Source organism: Armigeres subalbatus, chromosome 2, assembly GCF_024139115.2.
Source record: "Armigeres subalbatus isolate Guangzhou_Male chromosome 2, GZ_Asu_2, whole genome shotgun sequence".
In the NCBI taxonomy this organism is placed as follows: Eukaryota; Metazoa; Arthropoda; class Insecta; order Diptera; family Culicidae; genus Armigeres; species Armigeres subalbatus.
In genome coordinates, this window is record NC_085140.1 from 302,860,754 (window position 1) to 302,882,480 (window position 21,727).

The following is a 21,727-nucleotide window of genomic DNA, read 5'->3' on the forward strand; positions in this document are numbered from 1 at the left end:
GTGGAAGTTCAGAGCTCGAACCCAGGTGGAAGGCGAATCGGTTGCCGAGTTCATTACGGCATTGCAACGTGAGGCAAAGCACTGCAAGTTTGGCGATTATCTACAGAAAGCTTTACGAAACCAACTCGTGTTTGGGCTTCGTAACCAGCGTATCAGAACCCGTCTAATCGAGGAAAAGGAGTTGACATTCGAGAAGGCGAAGCAGATTTCGCTGTCGATGGAGGCCTCCGGCGAAGGTGCAGAGGTTCTCAACCGGAAAATGCACGATCTCAACTTGATGGACAGCGCAGCTCAACAGCATCAATCAGTTGTGAACAAGGTAACTAACAATACTAATAAATCATGTTACCGTTGCGGCAGTGAGGCACACCTTGCAAATGTCTGTCGACACAAAGAAACTGTCTGTGGTTATTGCAAAAAGAAGGGGCATTTGCAACGTGTTTGCCTCAGTCTGCCAGAGGAGTGCAAAGGCAGGAAAGGTAACATCCAAAGAAAATACAAAACGCATTTAGTTGAAGAGAAGGGAAAATCTGATTCTGAATCTGGGAAGAAATGATCGATGAGATCTGCGTCATTGACGTTTGAAGTTGCAAGGTGAATCACGATAATAAAACTATGTCTAAGATGTATGTACGGCTTACAGTTAATAATTCGATGATCAAATTTGAAGTGGATAGTGGGTCACCAGTGTCTTTGGTGAGTGCTACTGACAGGGATAAATATTTCAAGAATATTCCGCTCTGCAAAACTGACTTGAAGCTGCGTAGCTATTGCGGAAACCAAATACATGTGTTCGGTACCTATAACGCTCAAGTGATGCATAAAGACAAAATGCAAACATTGCGGTTATTCGTCGTTGATTCAAACCGGCATCCTCTAATCGGCAGAGAGTGGATGCGTGCTCTACAGCTGAACTGGAATAATGTGATGTCTAGCTCAGTAACTTCGGTCGATCGAACTGCATTGCATACACCACTTTCTGAACAAGTGAAGTTTCTTATTGATCAGTTTCCCTCTGTTTTCGATAGTACTGTTGGCAAGATGACAAAAATACAAGCTAGTCTTACTCTAAAACCCAACTCGAATCCTGTGTTTCTGAAATCTCGTACTCTTCCTTTCTCTATTCGTGATACCGTTGAACAAGAAATAAACGAAATGGTTGAAAATGGGATTTTGATTAAGGTTAATAATAGCGAGTGGGGTACTCCAGTAGTACCAGTGATGAAGTCGGCTAACAAGGTTCGCCTATGTGGAGATTACAAATTGACTGTGAATAAGCATTTGCTGATCGACGAACATCCATTACCTACGGTCGACGAACTTTTTGCAAACATGGCAGGCGGTAAGAAGTTTTCGAAACTAGATCTAGCTCAAGCTTACCTGCAGATGAGCGTGAGACCTGAAGATCAGCGTTTATTGACATTGAATACCCACCTCGGCTTATTTCAACCTACTAGGCTAATGTATGGAGTTGCTTCTGCTCCCGCCATTTTTCAAAGGGAGATTTCTCAGATTCTCCAGGGTATACCTGGCGTGTCTGTTTTCTTGGACGATGTGAAGGTCACAGGTCCAGATGACGAGACTCACCTAGCACGGTTGCAAGAAGTCCTCAAAAGATTTGCTGAGCATGGTCTGCGTGTGAATTTTTCTAAATGTGAGTTTTTCGCTAGTAGTATCGAGTACTGTGGATACGTGGTGGACTCCGATGGCATCCGTAAAATGAAAGAGAAGGTTTCTGCCATACAGGAGATGCCAAGACCAAAGAATCGCGAGGAGGTCAGAGCATTCATAGGTCTAGTGAATTATTATGGCAGGTTTATTCGTGATCTTAGTACCAGAATCTACCCAATCAACAATCTTCTAAAAAAATAAAACCGTTTTTGAATGGGATCGCGATTGTGAAACCGCATTTGAATGGATTAAGTCAGAGATGCAGTCGGACACAGTTCTCGTTCATTATGACACAAATTTGCCTCTGGTTCTCGCCGTAGATGCCTCTGCCATATGGTGTTGGCGCGGTACTTAGCCACACGTATCCAGATGGCAGTGAGCGCCCTATTCAATACGCATCACAAACTTTGAATTCTACACAGCAAAACTATACTCAAGTGGATAGGAGGCGTATGCCATTATCTATGGTGTTAAAAGTTTCACCAATATCTGTTTGGTCGAAAGTTTGTACTGGTCACGGACAACAAACCTGTTGCGCAAATCTTTTCACCAAACAAAGGTTTGCCTACACTATCTGCTCTGCGTATGCAGCATTACGCTGTGTTCCTGGAATCATTTCAGTATGATATACGATATCGACCTTCTAAGGATCATGGAAATGCTGACGGAATGTCACGGCTACCTGTCACGGACAGCATTAATAAGAAGCGCATCGAAGAAGTCGACGTCATTGAGTTGGATCAAATTCGTACATTACCTGTTTCCGTCGAAGAGCTAGCGGAATACACCAACCAAGATGAATCTATCCGTAATCTTATTCAGGGGCTAAAGACAGGACGTGTAACAGAGGGGCGACACCGATTTGGGATTGACCAGAGTGAATACAGCTTGCAAAGTGGATGCTTAATGAAAGGTATTCGAGTCTACATTCCTGGTCCACTACGCCGAAGAGTCCTTGAAGAACTGCACTCTGGACATTTCGGTGTTGGTGTTTCAAGAATGAAATCCCTCGCCAGATCTTACTGTTGGTGGGAGTCAATCGATCGGGATATCACTGAGCTGTCGCGTGATTGTGTTAGTTGTGCAAGGACAAGAAGTGACCCTCCAAAGGTGCAAACACACTGCTGGGAAAGACCCGCTGAGCCGTTTCAACGTATTCATGCCGATTTCGCTGGTCCGTTCATGGGATTTTACTATCTCATCATTGTGGATGCCTATAGTAAGTGGCCTGAGGTTAAGATTATCCCTGACATGACGACAGAAACAACTATTGATAGACTGCGCGATTATTTCGCCACTTTTGGTCTGCCATCTGTGCTTGTTACAGACCGTGGAACGCAGTTCACTTCTGTGCAATTTGCTGACTTTTTGAAGAAGAATGGAATCGTCCATAAAATGGGCGCACCTTATCACCCGGCTACAAATGGCCAAGCAGAACGATACGTTCAAACCTTTAAAGACAAAATAAAGGCTCTACAGTGTCCAAGATCAGAAATTCAGAAGGAGCTGCACAACATACTAATGGCCTACAGAAGAACAATTCATCCTGCTACCGGCAAAAGTCCTTCGATGATGGTTTTCGGTAGACAGCTGAGGTCGCGAATCGATCTAATGGTCCCTAACAGTGAAAAAAGTGTGTGTAATAGAGGGGAGGAAAAAGCACTTCGGGGGTTTGAGGTAAATGATAGAGTGGCTGCCAGGGACTTCCTTTCTCAATCTGAGAAATGGAGGTTCGGAGTGGTAACAGAGCGAGTAGGGAGGTTACATTATATGGTAGAGCTTGATGACGGGAGGTTGTGGAAGCGCCACATTGACCAGTTAAGGCAGGGCCCGTTGAGACGAGATTCATCATTTGAGTTTCCTAAGATTTATAATACTTGTCGACCGTACCTCCCTCGAACTCCACGTCTCGAGCCTCCAGTTGAGGTGCCAATAGTCTCATTTGATGCTAATGACCCATCGATTACAAACGATGTCATCCCTGTTGGTAGCACTAATTCAGACACTTTAATAGATCAAAGACCGGTACAACACGAAACCTTACAATCGAACGATTCAACACCGACTAGCCGTAGTGACCTACGAAGATCCCAGAGAATCAGAAAAGCACCAAGCAGACTCGATCTATGAATACATGTTCACTAATCTACTAACATTATGTGTGGTATTCTTAATCGCTAGGGAGGAAGAAATGTTATAACATACCTTGTACTTGATATAGAACTACCTTGATCTATTTGCCAGTCTATTATCCCTCATATCTATATGTCATACATGTCAAATAAAGATTCATTCCATTGTACCAGTCAAAGCAAGAACACGCGTTATTTATCCGTCTTGAATTCCCTGGTCTGAATTACGACACAAATATATTAAGTGTAGACACTTATAAACAGAAAATCAAAACTATGTCTTAAGAACAAACTTTTGATTTACAAACAAATTTTTAGACCTGCCATGTTGTATGCTGTGCCAATATGGACTAGTTGCTGCAATACCAGAAAAAAGGCACTCCAGAGGATTCAAAATAAAATTTTGAAAATGATTCTGAAGTCGCCTCCATGATATAGTACCCATGAACTTAATAGAATTTCCAATATTGAGACATTGCAACAAATGTCCAACAAAATAATTTCCAATTTTAGACTAAAATCGTTGCAATTTTCTATTGCAACGATTAGCTCTTTGTGCCCTTAGTATAAATTAGGTTAAGTTTAGTTTAAGCTGAAAACATTGTAATTCCTACATGGTTCAATTAAACCAGAGGAAAAATCCTAACTGTCAGAGGCAATTAAAATGTATTAATAATAATTTAAAATGTGACATATCAAATAAGGATGATAGTGTTAAGAAAACACGGAACGCCTTGTCTAAGAGATGAATGCACGTATTAGGTAGGGGGAAAGACGGCTTTGGCAGGTTTTGTTCTATTGTTGGCAGGGGGTTTTTGTCGACCAAATTTTATGAAATTTGGCCACAATATTCTTTGATATGCAAAGAATGTTTAGGCCAAATTTTAGATTAGTCAGTCATAAAAAACCCCCCTGCCAACAATAGAACAAAACCTGCTAAAGCCGTCATTCCCCCTAATTAGAAAATAAAATTTGTTAAAAAAAAATTATTTATTTAGGCTAGATGTTCCAGTTGTGGCTATAGCATCAGTTGTCGCGCTAGTGCTTTATATGCCAAATTACCAATCAAATCATCGCAAACCAAGTTAACATCGATAAAGCATATTCATATGATACGATAACACATTTGATTTCCTCCAAAACAAGCAAAGCATAATTGTAAAAATTAATTTTGCTTAATTTTTTACGTCCTTTGCACCAGTTGTCGCACTAGTGGTCCCTATTTGGCCAGTCCCATAAGAAAACAATGAGATTTGCCAAATAAGGAACCAAAATTAAGAATAGTGCCACAACTGGTGCATGCGTTCCTATTATGGATTAATCAATTTTAAGGATAATAACAAATTTTATTGTGGTTTTCATAGCTGTTCTAAGGAGCAGGAAGTAAAACCTTTCGCTTGATATATAAAGCCCACCCACATGCCTTTTACTTATTTTTAAATAAATAGTTGTCCTTAAGTATGGCGACAATTGGTACACCCACCCTATTCAACACTAAAATCAGTTGAAGTTGAAGACATTCCACTAATAGAGCCTAAATAATTTGTCTGACTAATTCGACTCTAACTCCGCCAATTTCAGATTCAGAGCAATGAAGTATTTGATAAGTATTAGGATGCTTTAAGGGCTAAATGTTTATATTAAATTACAATTACAAATAACTTGTGAAAAAAGTTATTAGCAAATTAGTCCCATGCCACCGAAATGACATTTCCCATCACTGCTCGTAGGAAAACGAGTCATAATAGCATTATTTTGGTTTTGATTCACTTGTCTTATTTTTATATATAGAGGAGAACACGTTGACATAACTTATGTGCTTTACTTCTTAAATTTGAACATGGCTTACCCCATTCCGCTGGTCGATTTGTTGTTGTTGTTGTATAATCATCAATACCGTTTGGTATTGTTGTTGTTGGTTCAGTTAATAACACGTTTGAAACATCCTCCTCCCCATGCACAATCTGACGGATCCACGGCACATAATACTGAACGTTCATGAACCCAGCGTAATTCTTAGCATCGCACTTATTACTTCCATCGTTTCGGGTTCCCGAGAACGATATGATACCGCGCAAAGTCCACCTCCTTCCATCCTGGAAATACATACCGCCACCACTGTCACCGTTGCAAACGTTCGTCCCATCTCTAGAACCGGCGCAAAACATTCCTGGATAGATCAAGGTACTGAACAGATCATGATCAGCTTCCAAGCACTCGGCGTAGTCCACGACGGGCAATTTGGCTCCCTTCAAATCCGATGAATCGGTGTCGTTCTCTGTCAGTCCCCATCCCACGACCATGCCCTCCTTCCCAACGATGTCATAAATTGTTGTCTCGGTCTTGGAAAAGCCCAAACAGATAGGAAGGATGTAATCACTGAATTTCACTGCGGTTTTTAACGACAATATGGCTACGTCATGTTTATTGCTTTCTTTGGAAAACTGTGGATGAACAAAAATTTCCTGAACAGTATGCGATTGACCATGGCTAGAAGGACTGAATAACTGCACGTATCCAAAATCCACAGACACCGATCTCGCGTTCACTTCGTAGCCACTATCACGATCCACCACGCAGTGACTGGCAGTGACCACAAAGTTCTGATGAATCAACGTTACTCCGCACATGTACTTCCTCGATCGGCGATTCTCTCGATGAAATAGAGCTCCATGCCAGGGCCATTCGCCGATTTTTGTTTTGGATCCATTTGTTACGAGACCCTCGATTAGTCGCTTCCGTGTCCCACATTGATACTGCCGGTTCGATTGGGCCACGGCACGGCGAAATTTCGGTCCAGTTTGCAAGGATTCCTGTGCCAATAATACAACCGACGCAAGAGCTATCAAATTGCAAAACTTGTTCATTGCTATCCGGTTGAACGTAACTGAATGAATGAGAGAAAATATCATCATTTTGCTAATGTCGGTGGCATTTCAAAATAAAAGCGATAAGGGAATCCCATTTCACTTGTTTTGCAGGTCTAATCGCTTAGATATCGTAAACTATGATGAAGTCAATGGAAAAAGACGTATGATGGTTCCTTTTTCTGCTTGTGTGTGGCAAAATAAGTGCTACAGTTCAAAGCAGTTGAGTTCAGATAATATTTGAGCAAATATAGGGTTATTAGGGGAAGGATGGGCAATATACGCCCCCTAAGCAAATCTCGCTTAACTTTTCAAAAGGACCTAAGTAACATTTTTTTCATGAATTAATTTGAATACTGCAATCAATAGCTTTCATGTTGTTCTGTTGATTGCGCTATTCAAATTAATTCATGAAAAAAATGTTACTTAGGACCTTTTGAAAAGTTAAGCGAGAAATCTCTCAATTTAAGGCTCAAATTACCGTCATCCAGTCATTGACGAGAAAGACAGCCACGTGCTCGTACCACCCCGCAGTGATAAAACCACCCACCGAGGAGAAAAAGCAGTCTCCAGCTGGATGGGGGAAGTATTTTTGTTTCAAAACTACGTCATCCAATAGCGAAGACATAACTATATCCGGTGGATGCTTCATTTGGTTGTATTTCGTTGTATTTTGGTCGTATTTAAAAAACACTGCCTTTTGCAACATTTTTTCCCCAAGAGGGAAAATCGACGATTTACTCTCACGCTCTCTTATATATGGGAGAGCGTGAGAGTAAATCGTCGATTTCCCCTCCCCTCGAAAAGAGCCAAAAAACTCAGATTAATCCACCTAGCGGTGATGGTGCCTTTCTCGTGCAAACAGGTAATAAATGTAGCCTAAACGCTTACACCTCGATGATGTACAGAAAAGGTAAAACAGTTACACCGTCTAATGTTATGATAGAAAATTTACACTAGTAAACGACAGATGGCTCTGCCCAAAGTTTCTCGAATTTCCTATGTTCGAGTTACGACTTTCGGACAATTTCATTGTACTATGAAACTGAACGAAGAGCATACTTACGCCTAAATGCGTGCAACACGAGCATCTTCATAGTACGATGAAACTCTTAACCCTTCCGTTACCAACACCCTTTTGAAAACGAAAATAAAAATCTTTTTGGTTGTAACTTTTTAGTCTTTTGACATTTTTTTTCGCAACTTTCACCAAAAGAAGCGGAAAAGAAGTTTCAGGTGCTCTATGAATTTTTAGGTCTGGCCACTAGATACCGGAGATATTCCGGATATAAAATGGGTGTTAGCTTTTGGCCATATGCCAGAACGCATACTTCGGAAATGATTATTTTAGATATTTTGCAAAGAAACGACGCATTAACTATACCAAATTTGATTAGGAATTTGATCGGTCCATAATATGGCCTGTATTTCGGAATCCGGACGTTCCGCCAGAACCTGTTACAGGGTCTCTTTACGGAAATAGGCGAATACCATCATGCGACACATCAAACTTCATGATTTCAAAAGTTATGATATCCTATGGTAGTTTTGTACTTCCTGGACCGTATTAGAACCGATTGCATCCGGTAAACTGATTTGCCGAGTACCGGTTCAAGGGTCGATTTTGGGAAATAAGCAAACCCCATCATGCGGCGTACCGAGCTGAGTCGAATGGTATATAACACTATGGGTCTCTGGGACTTTTATCAAAAGTTCGAATTTGGAGTGAAATGATAGCCTTTCGGTACAACTTAGTTGTACGAGAAAGGCAAAAAAAAACATTTTGAAATGCTTTGCTCGTTGAGTTAGGGTTATCGATATTGCCGTAGCGAGGATTCTAACCCATCGACCGAACGTAATTTATATTATAGCATGGTAGCTACTCAATGCTCAGAGTCCCGATTATATGGAAAAAATAGAAAACTGCCTAAACCATTTTCCTTGTCAGCTGCGAACGCATTGATTAATCTTGATCAAACTAAATAGCATGTAATAAGAAGAGTGGCTCTGTGATAAAATGTTGCGATAAAATCAGTTAAGTCTAAGTACATGAAAATCGTGTGAGTTTTTGAGGTAGAAAAAGTGACCAAACAGACACATTAACGTACACACACACAGACATCACCTCGATTCATCAAACTGAGTCGAATGATATAAGAAACTTTACTATAAGATGTTCCTGTAAAAAGTTCGTTTTCGGAGTGAAATGATAGCCTTTCGGTACAACTTTGTTGTACGAGAAAGGCAAAAATGTATTGTAACCGATCAAGTATTACTAAGATTAATTAAATGTTCATGCATGAAAGAAAAATTTAAATTACGAAACAGTTTTATCTGTCTACTTTATTCCCACAACTTGTCGTATCCAGTCAGCAACGGGGGTAACTATAATGGCATAGTCATAAGTCTCATTTCTACGAAACTGCTTTCGGGTTTCCATTCCGATAAGAACCATTTGGCCACTCTCGCTCTCTAACTGCAATGGCGCTCCTTGGAAAATAGCAAACATCTGGTCCGGGGAAGGAGCTTCACCATATGACAGGCTAAAATGTTGCAGACTTGAGTAATGATGTATTCCATTCACATATGTGCCGTCCTACAATAGAGCGATTTAGTGATCATTTTGATAGAATAGTTTGTTGCCGTTTTACCTCATCAGTACGTTGATATGAAAACCTAAAACTAGTTGAAAACAATGTCGATAGTTTTGGTTCGGATGTTGGAAGGCATATTGTATTGACATCTGAAAATAAAAATCAATCAAAAAACAGCAGCACATTGATTCTCTTCATATAGCGGTTGCAACGAACAAGGTGTGTGTTGGATTGTTCCATGTAACCATGAGCTGTACCAGCACGAAATTGTAGGTACCTATAGTTTAATCATCATCTAATATAACATATTTAAAAAAAAATCAGAAAGGTTGTGTATAAGACACGACCGCAAAGTAGACGTTGTACAACGTAAGGATATTATTGTAACCCAATACGTATTGTAGTTGTTATGGTTATGATTTTAGTGTTATCTCAAGTATTATTGTTTTATTGGTTAAAATATGAATATGGTCAAGTATCTGATACTCATTTTGATCAAACATGTTGTGGAATGTGGATTCTCGAAAAAACAAAATCACTTGGCTGCCACTGACGCGCTCGTGTTTCTCCTCCGGACGACAACTTACTGACGTCGTACTTTGAACAAATCCGTCACGCACAATCTTTTTTAGTATAGAATGGTGGCCCTCAGAAGAACCGATTAATTTCTAATAATGCATCTTTCGAATCACTAACCAGTGTCGCACGGTGCCCCCAGAAGCGAATATTATCGCACTTTAATGAACCTCCATGGTTTTCTCACGAAAAGAAAGCTTAGAGCACCAGGAAAAGGTTACGGGGTGTTTTAAAATCTTTCATTGTATAATTTTCCCCATATACATACATATTAGCTGCAAAATATGAATATATGGTGATTTACTTTTCAATAGTAATTAAATCAAGTATTGTTGAAATACCAGTAGCAATACGAAATCTTACAAATAAATGAATGTTTTTCGACATTCGGGTAATATGTCCAGCCCAAATGAGTCTGTCATACATTAAGATTGGTAGAACTATGAATCTGATGGTACAACAGTGCTGAACGCGTATTTTTTTGCTCTTAATTGCACAGTTCACTCTCCAGATTAGACAGTCCAATGTTTTCAAGGTAATGAAACAATAAATCAAGACATGTTATAATATTGAGTAAGTGATATGTTCCCAATAGTCATGAAGATCGATCATGAAAAGCGCCGCAACTTAGTTTGCGTTCTGTGTTTGGAAAGCCAATCCAGCCAAAGATGTGGGCAAATGCCAATGTTTACCCATTAATGGGTACTTTTGTTTGCTATCTCTTTCTTTCTGCTGGAAAATTTACCCATTTTGGGAAAGTAAAAGGATCTATTCATTTAAGTGAGTGAAACTAGCCATGTTTTAAAAATCAAGTAATTTGGATGGAATTACTTGCTAAGCTGGTCGTTTTAAGATTGCATAAGTATTGAGTTTTATGCTACACGAAAAACCAAAGCTACCCGTTGGTTTGCTAGGGTTGTCTTCAGTCAAACCCGTACTTTAGCCCAATAATCCAATTCTCAATAAAATTACTTTTCTAGCACTAGGAAGTTTGCATTGAATCACATCTAAAAAATTTACTGAAAGCTAAGTTTAATTTACCCAAAGTAAACTTTGATACACAGAAAATTGAGAATATTAAATATACTCAAATTTATTGGGTTATTGGGCCGAACTACCCCAGTGAGGTGCTTGCATCTTGCTCTAGTTCTATCAGAATCAAAGAAAGGGAAAACTACCAAAATTTTGGGTAAATTTTGTAGCGATGTTTTCTTCAGTAGGTTTTTTGAACTCAAGTTTTGGGTTGATTTATCTGTCCTTGTAAGTTCTTGTAACCAGTGATTTGTTCTTATTTTAATAATTCAATTTTACATCTCTGTGCTCAGACAATGATGCATTAGGAAAGCAAATATTTTATGCTTGTTTAAATTTATTATGTTTACATGTGACACTTTTCTTACAATACCTATTATCCAATAAAATTCGTTGAATTCTCGTGATAATGCAACAGTGAATTGGCCTTTGCTCACATCTTTTATTAGGATTTCCTTTCCAAACACAGAGCGTAAATTAAGTTGCGCCGCTTTTCGTGATCGATCTTCATGATCATTAGGAACATATCACTTACTCAATATTATAACATGTCTTGACATATGGGTTTATTACCTTGAAAACATTGGATTGTCTAATCTGGAGAGTAAACTTTGCAATTAAGAGCAAAAACTTACGCGTTCAGCACTGTTGTTCCATCACATTCATAGTTCGACCAGTCTTATTGTATATTGTAAATTGTATATTGTATAGAAAACCACGGAGGTTCATGAAAGTGCGATAATATTCGCTTCTGGGGGCACCGTGTGTCGACGACGATCACACGAGATGTCGCGAAGAGCTGCGGTCACCCCATCGGCATCCGTGGAATTTTATTTCGGCCAATGCACAGTGTTTTTTAACCCAGGAATTCGTGATCGAAAATGTTTTGTACTTGGAAAGTTGATTTTAGAGGCTCAGTGACTTCGAACAAAAGTTTCAGTATGTTAAGCTCCATATTTTGGAAAACAATTTTTTGTTGACCAATCCCTAAGTGAGATGGAAATTCTCTCTCCTCCAATTATGAAGAAACATCAATGGTGTCTTCGAGAAAGTTGAAGAAACGTTTTGCTGTATAAACTTTATTTCTATCTGCTATAGAAGTCGAGATATGGGTCGTTATTTACGTACGACCACCAAAAATCAGGTTTTTCACGATACTTTCGGCGATATAGATCTCCATCGCGATAAAAAAAAACATGAACTTTTCGAAGACAGTTTAGTTTTATTTTCAATATTGACGAAGTTATTGACGATTTTTCGTTAAAAAATGAGCATTTTGACATTACCTGCATACATTTAGGGGCAAAATGAGGCAGAATTGAATGAGGAGATTGAAAGTATAACCCAAGCATAAACGGTTGCATTGCAACATATAATGTGACTTAGCTTGCTGTATGTACCGTATGGATATTTTTTTCTTCTTGTTATAAATAAAAATGAATTGGTCTATATTCCGCATAACTAAGAAACGGCTGGGTTCAGATTTGTTCATCATAATTTCATATGGGTTTACAGAATATTTTATTATGTAAAAGTCACGACTACATTGAAAACAAATATGAAAAATTCAAATTAGAATTTGTATGGGAATTTTGTATAGGCAGATCACAACACGCATTCTCGCCTACTGTGCAAGACAACGTCTGCCGGGTCATCTAGTTCATGATAATAACACTTACGCCAGACCTATGTCTTGTCTTAATACCAAATTTTGAAAATGATTATCGAATCGACGGATATTTTACAGAGAAATACCAATATATCGGGATATCGGTATTTCTAGAGAATTCTAAATGAAAAGAAATAAACTAAAATTTTTGGAACACTTTTCTGTTAACTTGTTTTGCAATATCGTAATGTTTTAAACGTAGCAAACCGGCTTTCACTCCCGGCCAAAAGCTTGGGTTCACCCTCGAAAAATATAGACAAATGTTTTTGGCCGTATTTTTGCCGTCTTACATCCGATCTCGGGTATTGTTAGCTCAATACAAAGAATATAAGTAGATCTTGCATCGTCGGTATTTTAAACTAATGATTTTTATTTTTTATGTGCTAAAATATTACATTTTTCTTAAATTTATGTGGTAAAAATATGTTGATTTTTCTCAAAATTAAGCCCACAAAATTGCGAAATAAAAAGTTGAGCGGAACCCAATTTTAATCATCTTTGAGATGCTCTAAAAATATATTGACGAAAGTATCGTGAAAACCCTGATTTTTGGTGCTCGTTCATAAATAACGAAGCATATCTCGACTTACGGGCAGCAGGGACTATGTCCAAGGGCTTTACGACCCCTCCGCACGGCCTCTGCGAGTTAGGGGACATGCCTAAGACGTGTTGGGGCTTGGCAATGGTCTCTGTTAAACCTCTACGATAAGTTGTATGTGTTCGCAAGTAGGCCCTATCAAAGCGACTGTGTGTCGCTCAAAGCGCATAAGAGCCCGGAGAGTGCGTCAATTGGCACATCAGGATCAATACCTGATTATGGCATTCTGGCCGCGTGTTAACGGACCTTGTCTTGGATATCGTAATATTGTGAAAGCAATGGCTGTCAGTCTGACATTCTACTCTTTTAGTAGAGCCGGGTGACACTGACTCGAAACGGCGAGTCTAATGGCTAGGCTAGTAGGATTCGACGGCAGCTACAAGGGGGGTCCCATTTACAATGAGTGAAACAAAACAAAAATTCTTTCGATGATGCGTTAAGCATGGAGGTGGTAGACGCCTTTGCCAAGGGAGGTTTGGTGAGGTCTCCTCCCAGGGAGGCGGAGAGCGGAGCGACGGAGGCTGCAACTAGCAGCACCGGAGTCTCCCCAGCTGTGACAGGGTATAGCCCTATCAGCACGCTCGGCGGGCCACTACCCGGGATGCGGGTGGTCGCCGAGCAACTCGATGATATCATCGAGTTCGCGAACGCAAGGCAGAACATCAGTAAGGAACTGAAACAGAACCTTCGGATGCTTCGCCAGGCTGTTCGAGTCGCAAGACAAGAACAGGATGCGTTTATCAGGCGGGTGGTGGGAAGAGAGAAGGCCGACAAAGGTGCTCAAACCGATGCCTTCTCCTTCCTTGGAGGAGCAACCATGGCCCAAGAGGCGATTGATTTCGCCTTGACGGCTAATACTGCGCCTAACCCGAAACGGCTCAGACAGCAATCCGGCGAAGGCGGATCAAAGCCAAACGACGTGCAACCGTAAAGGCCAAACGTCGTCTGGGTGGAGCAGATCGGGGTGCAGAGGAGCCCGCCCAGTAAACCACATATTGTATAACAAACAGCAAATAAAGTCGCATTTGCGTCCATCAAAAATCTGAATCGCATTGTACATCAAACTTTATCATATTATTGTCAAAAAATGTAGTATTGCATGCATTGCATACGTAGTGAAAATCAATCGTAATTATGTGAATAAAAACTCGTAATGACTTACACTCCTTGCAATATCCTATATGAGTGCGAATGAATGTCTATGTGAATCGTAATACAATCGAAACCACTTCAGTCCAAACCAGTGATGGGAAATGTCAAAAAAATGTCATGGCTTTGCTATTACTAATTTTCTAATAACTTTTTACACAAGTCATTTACAGTTCGGATTTTTTGATTGACATGAAGTATTTAAAGGGTCCTAGAACTTTGTCGAACAGATCATTGTTCTAAATACAAAGTTTGAGTCATGAGAGCTAGATTTAAAAAATGTCACGGAATGTCATGACATTAATGTCATTTGACACTAATTCGGCTCTCACGTCGCCAATATCACGTTTCGATAAATTACCTGTTAGAAAAAGTTTTCAGGTCCTTTGAGGGCTACATGTTTACATGTAAAACATAATTGTAAATGACTTGTGAAAAAAATTATTAGCAAATTAGTCTCATGACATCGAAATGACATTTCCCGTCACTGGTCCAAACGGCTTGTTGAAATTTCAAGCAGTTGTAAAGATATAAATTGTGTAGTTTATGTTGGACAAAAATCCGAATCAGTACAAGATGTGCATTATGGTGCAGTGGTAGAGTATCCGCCTGCAAATCCAAAGATCGCGTGTTCGAGACTTGGTGCTGGTAAGATTTTTTTTATTTTTCATATTTTTATGTATAATCGTAATACTGTTCTCATGATGTCGGGAAAAATCGTATAATAAAACTCGTATGTACCTATATCGCCTCCACTTTGGTACGTATATAGCCAATCTGTGCATTATATACGATTAAATTGGTTCTTATATAATAACCTATATCAAGTCAAGAGATATAAGTACCAATATGTTGACTGGGCGAAGGGCGTCGACCCGAGAAGGTGACTTCTCGCCCCAAAAAGGCGAAAGGCATCAATCAGGCGCAATTCGCCGGGCCGCAAGAGGGCACCAGCCAGCCTGTGTCATCGGCACAAGGGACCGAAAATCCCTGCAGCTGGTCAGTAGGGCAAAGCGGAAGTCAAACGCATCTCGACCCGCAAAGAAAGCTAAGAACAGAGGCGAGGCCGTGTTGGTGAAAACCGACAAGGATAAGTACGCTGAAGTCGTTAAATCGATTCGGCACTGGGTCAGGACGTGCGAAGCCCCAGACACACTAAGACCGGTGAAATGATTTTGGCTCTGAAACGCCAGGCTGGTGGGACTGACTACAGGAAGCTGGCCCAAGAGGTCTTGGATGACGACGGCGAGGTAAGGTCGTTGGGGGCGGAAGTCATCCTCCAGTGCAAGCAACTGGACGAGGTCACGAACGCGGACGACGTCGTCTCTGCCGCCAGAGACCAGTGCGGTACAGAGAACGACAAGACCTCTGTACGCCTAAGAGGTGGTCCCTTTGGCACGCAGGTGGCCTACCTTAGGTTACCGGTTGCGGAAGCCAAAAAGATAATGGAGCGAGGAAAGTTAAAGATCGGCTGGCCAGTATGCCCAGTGAGCAAACTCCAGCCACCTTCAGTGGACAGCTGCTATCTGTGCTTAGAGTTGAGACACAACTCCTACAACTGTAAGGGCCCAGACCGTAGCAACCTGTGTCGTCGTTGTGGTGAGGAAGGGCACAAGGCGCATGAACGTGATAAGGCACCAAAGTGCCTTATCTGCGCCAGCAAAAAGCAAGCCTGTAACCACGTTATGGGTGGGTCTTCGTGTCACATCGGAGAGAAAAATAAGAATAAGCCGTGCAAGTAACACAGCTGGATCTTAACCATCTTAACCAGCAGCTGTTGTGGCAGTCGGTCTTGAAGTCGAGGACTGATGTCGCCCTCCTGTCCGACCCGTACAACGTCCCTGTCGATAACGGCAATTGGGTTGCGGACGGGTCTAGGATGGCAGCTATTTGCACGACGGGACGGTACCCGATCCAAGAGGTGGTACACTCCTCTGCTGAGGGTGTCGCGATAGCTAAGATCAATGGTGTGTTCTATTGTAGCTGCTATGCCCCACCAAGGTGGCCATTAGAACAGTTCAATCAGATGATAGATAGGCTATCGTCTGACCTAGTGGGTCGTAAGCCGGTCGTCATAGCAGGAGATTTTAACGCTTGGGCAGTGGAGTGGGGCAGCCGCTGCACCAATCGAAGGGGTCAAGCGTTACTAGAGGCGCTAGCGAAGCTCGACGCAGTGCTAGTCAATGATGGTTCCGCTAGCACGTTCAGAAGGAACGGGGTCGCCCAGTAAACCACATATCGTATATGAAATGATAAATTGTATCGGATATATTGCTATTTTCTTTCACATTCGTATATGACTGCTTATAAAGATGGCTAAAATATGAATAATATTGTATATTATACACGCGTATGCAATATTTACGATTACGTTTATGAGAGTCATAAACCTATATAAACAATATCAGTTTTATCGGATCAAATCGGAAATATCGTTTATGTATACAAATATTGTCATGTAAATCATATACCGATGTGCGTGGTACGTATATAGCTTCCACCTTCGGCGTGTTGAGCACTGAACCACTGAACCTTATCGATTAAATAAATTTCAAAATTACTTACTTCACTTTATCCGATCTGCCAAAATTCCGATCATTGCCGGTGTATTTTTTTGCTATCAAGTATTATCGCGCAATGTCTGCATTAACAATTCATCGAACAACTAAAATGTAATTGAGCTGTAAACACAGTTCGAAAGTAAACACGATGAAAGACATTACTGATGTTGACATTTCAGAATCGTTTATACGTGTGATGAATCGTTTGGAATGATACGCAATCGTTGTTATGTACGAACATTATCAAGATAATCATAAGTTGTTATCATATACGATTCAAGCCACATTTGTACGTACAACAACAAGGCATCCGAATCGTATTAATGTAGTTCATATCGTACACTGAAGCTCTTGTCAATAATAAATCTCCATCTTGATTATGATTGTCAAAATTTTGCTGCTTTTCAAGAGTTGCTGAGTAGCGCAAGGGTAGAGCACCAGCCTTTAGTTCCAGAGGTCAAATGTTCGAGACAGGGTTGTTACCATTTATTTTTTCAAAAATTCACTAAGTCGTATAAATGTTCATGAAAACTCGAGAAAGTCCTTATTTAGTACGTATATGGCCTCCACTTTAGTAGGTATATAGCGATTCGGTGCATTATATACATAATATTTTATGTGTATATGATGACCTATATCAATAGCAATAAGTATAATAATGTTGACTGGGCGAGTCATGGATTGACGTAACGTTTGTCAGTCCTGGTCTGGCACCAGACTTGGACTGGAGGGTGGACGAGGGTTACACCCATAGTGATCATCTAGCAATTCGCTTTAAGATCAACTATGGCGTGCAACATCCGAGGTCCAGGGATCCCTGTCAGGTCCGTGGGTGGAAAACCAATCACTTCGACTTCGACAGTTTTCACCGCGGCCCTGGGATTGAAGCCAACACTGAAGGTCTAAGCGGGGATGCGTTGGTTTCTTCATTCGGAAACAAAGCACTATTTCATCAGTTTTTGTATTCACTTTCTATGTTAGTTGTTATTAACTGAATGAAATTCGAAATAGAATTCGGTCAAAATTAAAATATTATATATTTTTTCCAATGTGGTGTATTTTTATTTCGCACCATCTTTGATGATTTTTTCGGCTTAAATGTGAATGGTCCGCATTGATATCAATGTAATGCACTGGAAAGATGTGAAACCGAATGCGCTTTGGTACATTCTGCACTGTAATGGTTGCAGCGCACACTGGTTCAGCAGCCCCCAAAACGTGCATTTTTTAGTTTTAGACCTGAAAACTACATTTTAGAGTCATGATGTCTTCACAAGAGATGAAGGATACTTCTTGGGCTTTCTTTTGATAAGGAAATATCAATGACCTATCCACCTTGAAGGGCGGTATGAACTAAAAAAAATTACGCAGATGTACAAAAGCAGTGGTTGTCCTCTGCAATTGGTTAAAACTTACATCGATTTATCTCCATGGGAAATTCCAGTTCGGCCAGTGCGATATTGAAGGGAGAGTTTTCTGGCGATGGCTCATTTTCGAGAGAGAACTGAGGATGGTAGATGATGCGCAATACTCTCATAGTATAACATCCTGCATATATTGAACACCTACTTGATGCTGCTCCAAGACGCGCATATTCTCTGAAAATGGTTTATGAGTCATTCGATCACATACACTTCGCTGGATACGCACATTCCTCCGGTTGGTCTACAGAATGCTGACATCAGAACATAGCTACGGGACACAAGAACCCCTTGGCATTCGAATATATTCGATCGACTAGCAAGCTTCACCATCCAGGGATATTCATCTGACTCAGCATGAGTTGGACGACTGCTGGGATATGAACTGAGCTTCCGTTTCCCGCACGGGTCAGGATCATCGTCATACCCTTCAGAATCGGGCATTTCGCAGCACATAAGGTGTGTCTAAAAGTAGGCAGTCATATTAGTTTGCTTACGATGATTAATATGCCAAACACAACGTACGTTAGCGATCTCCTCATTACCACACCGTGAATCAAATCGAAGTTTTCTTGTATTGGATGAATCAGATCTAGAATGTATTCTCATACATTCGCCACCCTCTAGACAACGTTCTCCACTGGAACAAGGATCATATGATGCTGGAAACATAAAAAAGTTACACATTACAAATTCATTAGAACATGTTTGAAAAAAGAGAAATGAATCTTGAGAACCGTAAATTTGCGTGATATGATGTCTTCTATTGTTATGCTCTATTTATTGTTTCAACGGTCGGCTTGTTGAGGCAATTAACGGGTGGCCACTAAAGAACGGGAATTTCAATCCTTCAATTCTTTTCTAAAAGAACATTAAGGCTTTCAGAGAAATATTTCCTTATGTGAATGAATCCTTAGAATGTTCTGAATGTTTTCGCCCACATACTTTTACTCCAACATGTTCAATTTTAAGCGAACAAATATCGTGTGTGAAATACACGGTGGACAATTTTAAACGTGAAAATGTTTTGAAAACTGTTAAAGGATTTTCTACTGAACTGACCATTGTATACCAAGGTGATTGAAAGGTCGAAGACACGCATTATCAATAGGATCAGAAGCATCATCAGGAAATGGCAGCAGTCCAGCGATTAAACTACGCTGCATGGAGGACCACGGACTATATGCTGTTATTCACTAATCTAAGCTTAAAAACTAAGGCCAACCATTTATATGACGTATATCAGATTTAACTGTACTGCTGTGCAGTTGTCTTCCCGAGCCATTCTTTCCATTCCCGCTTTTTAGTGGCCACCCGTTAGTTTCCATTTCGTTTTTGTTTTTGGTATAAGTCCAGGCTTAATGTTACTGCACTCAACTGTACTGTGTTTGACGTACAGTGGCTACGATAAAACGGCGTTCCAGCCAACTTCATCTTTACACATCCTCCGGACTAGGTTGTCCGGGGTAGTGTCCAGACCACATGTGGCAAGCATGTAGTCACGCATTGTGCGAAAACGTGGGCACACGAACAACACGTGTTCCGCCGTTTCCTCTAAACCTGCGCACACCAAACACTCGGGCGAGGCCGAGTGTCCAAACCGGTGTAGATACTGTCTGAAGCAACTGTCTGTAAGGACCTGGGTCAGGTGGAAAGTGATTTCCCCATGGCGCCTCTTGACCACGTACCTATCTCCGGTATCAATCTATGTGTCCACTACCCTTAGTGGAAGTGTCCCACCCACGGTGCCATTTGACCATTGAGGCCAACCTGACAGTCCTACGGATCCCTCTCGTGCCGCGCATTTCGAAGCACTCTATGTCTTCATAGGCATCATACCGGTGATGACGCAAAGTGCATTGTGCGACACGGTACGGTACGTGCTCGCAGCTCTTAGGCACATGAGCCTATACGTACTTTCTAACTTCGTTCTGTAGCAGTTAATACGCAGGGCCGTGCCCCAAGCCGGCCCCCATACCTCAGTATGGACAGAGCGACACTAGCCAGAAGCTTGCGCTTGCTGGCATAAACCGGAGTGCTATTGGACATCATCCGGGACAATGCCACTATAGCTGTGGATGCATGTTTGCAGGCGTAATTGACGTGGCTTCCAAAGGTAAGCTTATCGACGATCATTACCCCCAAGAGTTTAATGGAGCGTTCAGGATAGGCAGGACTACATTCCCGACCCGATAAACCGTTTCCATTGCCGCCAAGCCCATAGTCCCTTCGGTACAACCAGAAAGTAATGTTTCACAGGGGGGCAGTGCACAACGCACCCTCGAGGTTAGCTGCGTGTCCTTGCAGCATCGAACATCATGACTCCATCGAACACCAGCGCATTGCCGGCTTTCCAGGTGGCCTTACCACGCCATATGTCCTCGGAAGGTGGAAAGGGTCGACTTCGCGCCTGCTTCCCTCTGAACGACTGGTATCAAGAATGATGATGCCGCGTGCACCCCAAATTGACCTCTCTGCGATAGGGTCTATTCGCTAACACACAGAGGGACTGGTCGACGCGGTGCCTACTCCTGCCCCAGCCTTGACGAGGACCCCTTTCCGTCCTTGGGCTCGGAACACGCCCGGTTGACCGCGAAAGCGACGATACCATGTTGTACTTCGCGCGGCCACTTGTTCGATAAAAGGGTCGAGTTCGACCACAGGGCACCGGTATGACCCATGAAGCCGACTCTTAGACCACCTCTTATTTGCGCCTGAACTAGCCATTCCTCGAGTCCACGCCCCACCTTCTGTGTAGCTCCGAGACGATTTGGACGATAGCCAATAAAACAGCCTTCCAGCCAACTTCATCTTTACACATCCTCCGAACTAGGTTGTCCGGGGTAGTGCCCAGACCACATGTGGCAAGCATGTGGTCGGCCTTGGAAACCTAGCTGCTAGGTCGTTCAGTAGCTGCTAAGTTGCGAAGGACGACGGAGGTTCTTCGTAGCTTAGTTGGTTAAAGCACCAGTCTAGCGTACTGTAGGGTCATGGGTTCGAGTCCCATCGAAGGGAAAGTGGTTACCTCCAATACATTTTCCAAATCAATATCTTCCACATAACGTACATATTCACATATGAGTTTTCATAACATTGTAAATTAATTGTTTGTTTAAATTAAGTTGCAGATAATTTGAGTGTGTCTTCATGTTTAATTTAGCATCGTTCAACGTTTTGACAACTCACATTTTTTTTCGGTGATAGTGCAAACAAGTAACAGCAAACCCGAGTACAAAACTTTATAATCGTATGGTTTTTATGGTGAGTCAACATGCAGTCCCTCCGAAGGGTTTAATGGTGCTCTGGTAGAGTGAAGGACTATCAATCACAAGATCCATAAATCGAATCCAGTTTTATATTTTTATTTTTCCGCTATTTTTTTTTCAACATGATTGCAATTTTACTACAATCGAAGGATGTTTCCATAGGCTCCACCTCTTGCGCTTTTTAGATTGCA

General features: G+C 41.3%; 1 protein-coding gene across 1 annotated transcript in view; it reads right to left on the bottom strand.

Moving 5' to 3' along the window:
- LOC134209832 (transmembrane protease serine 9-like) overlaps positions 1-21,727 on the bottom strand; it is a 62,353-nt gene that overhangs the window by 19,966 nt on the left and 20,660 nt on the right. Inside the window, exons 2-7 of the mRNA XM_062685857.1 lie at positions 18,796-18,932; positions 18,500-18,735; positions 18,266-18,447; positions 9,322-9,413; positions 9,013-9,266; positions 5,653-6,740 (exon numbers count right to left, since the gene is read on the bottom strand). Coding sequence (XP_062541841.1) covers positions 5,653-6,740; positions 9,013-9,266; positions 9,322-9,413; positions 18,266-18,447; positions 18,500-18,735; positions 18,796-18,932 — 1,989 coding nt within the window. The remainder of the gene's footprint in view (positions 1-5,652; positions 6,741-9,012; positions 9,267-9,321; positions 9,414-18,265; positions 18,448-18,499; positions 18,736-18,795; positions 18,933-21,727) is intronic.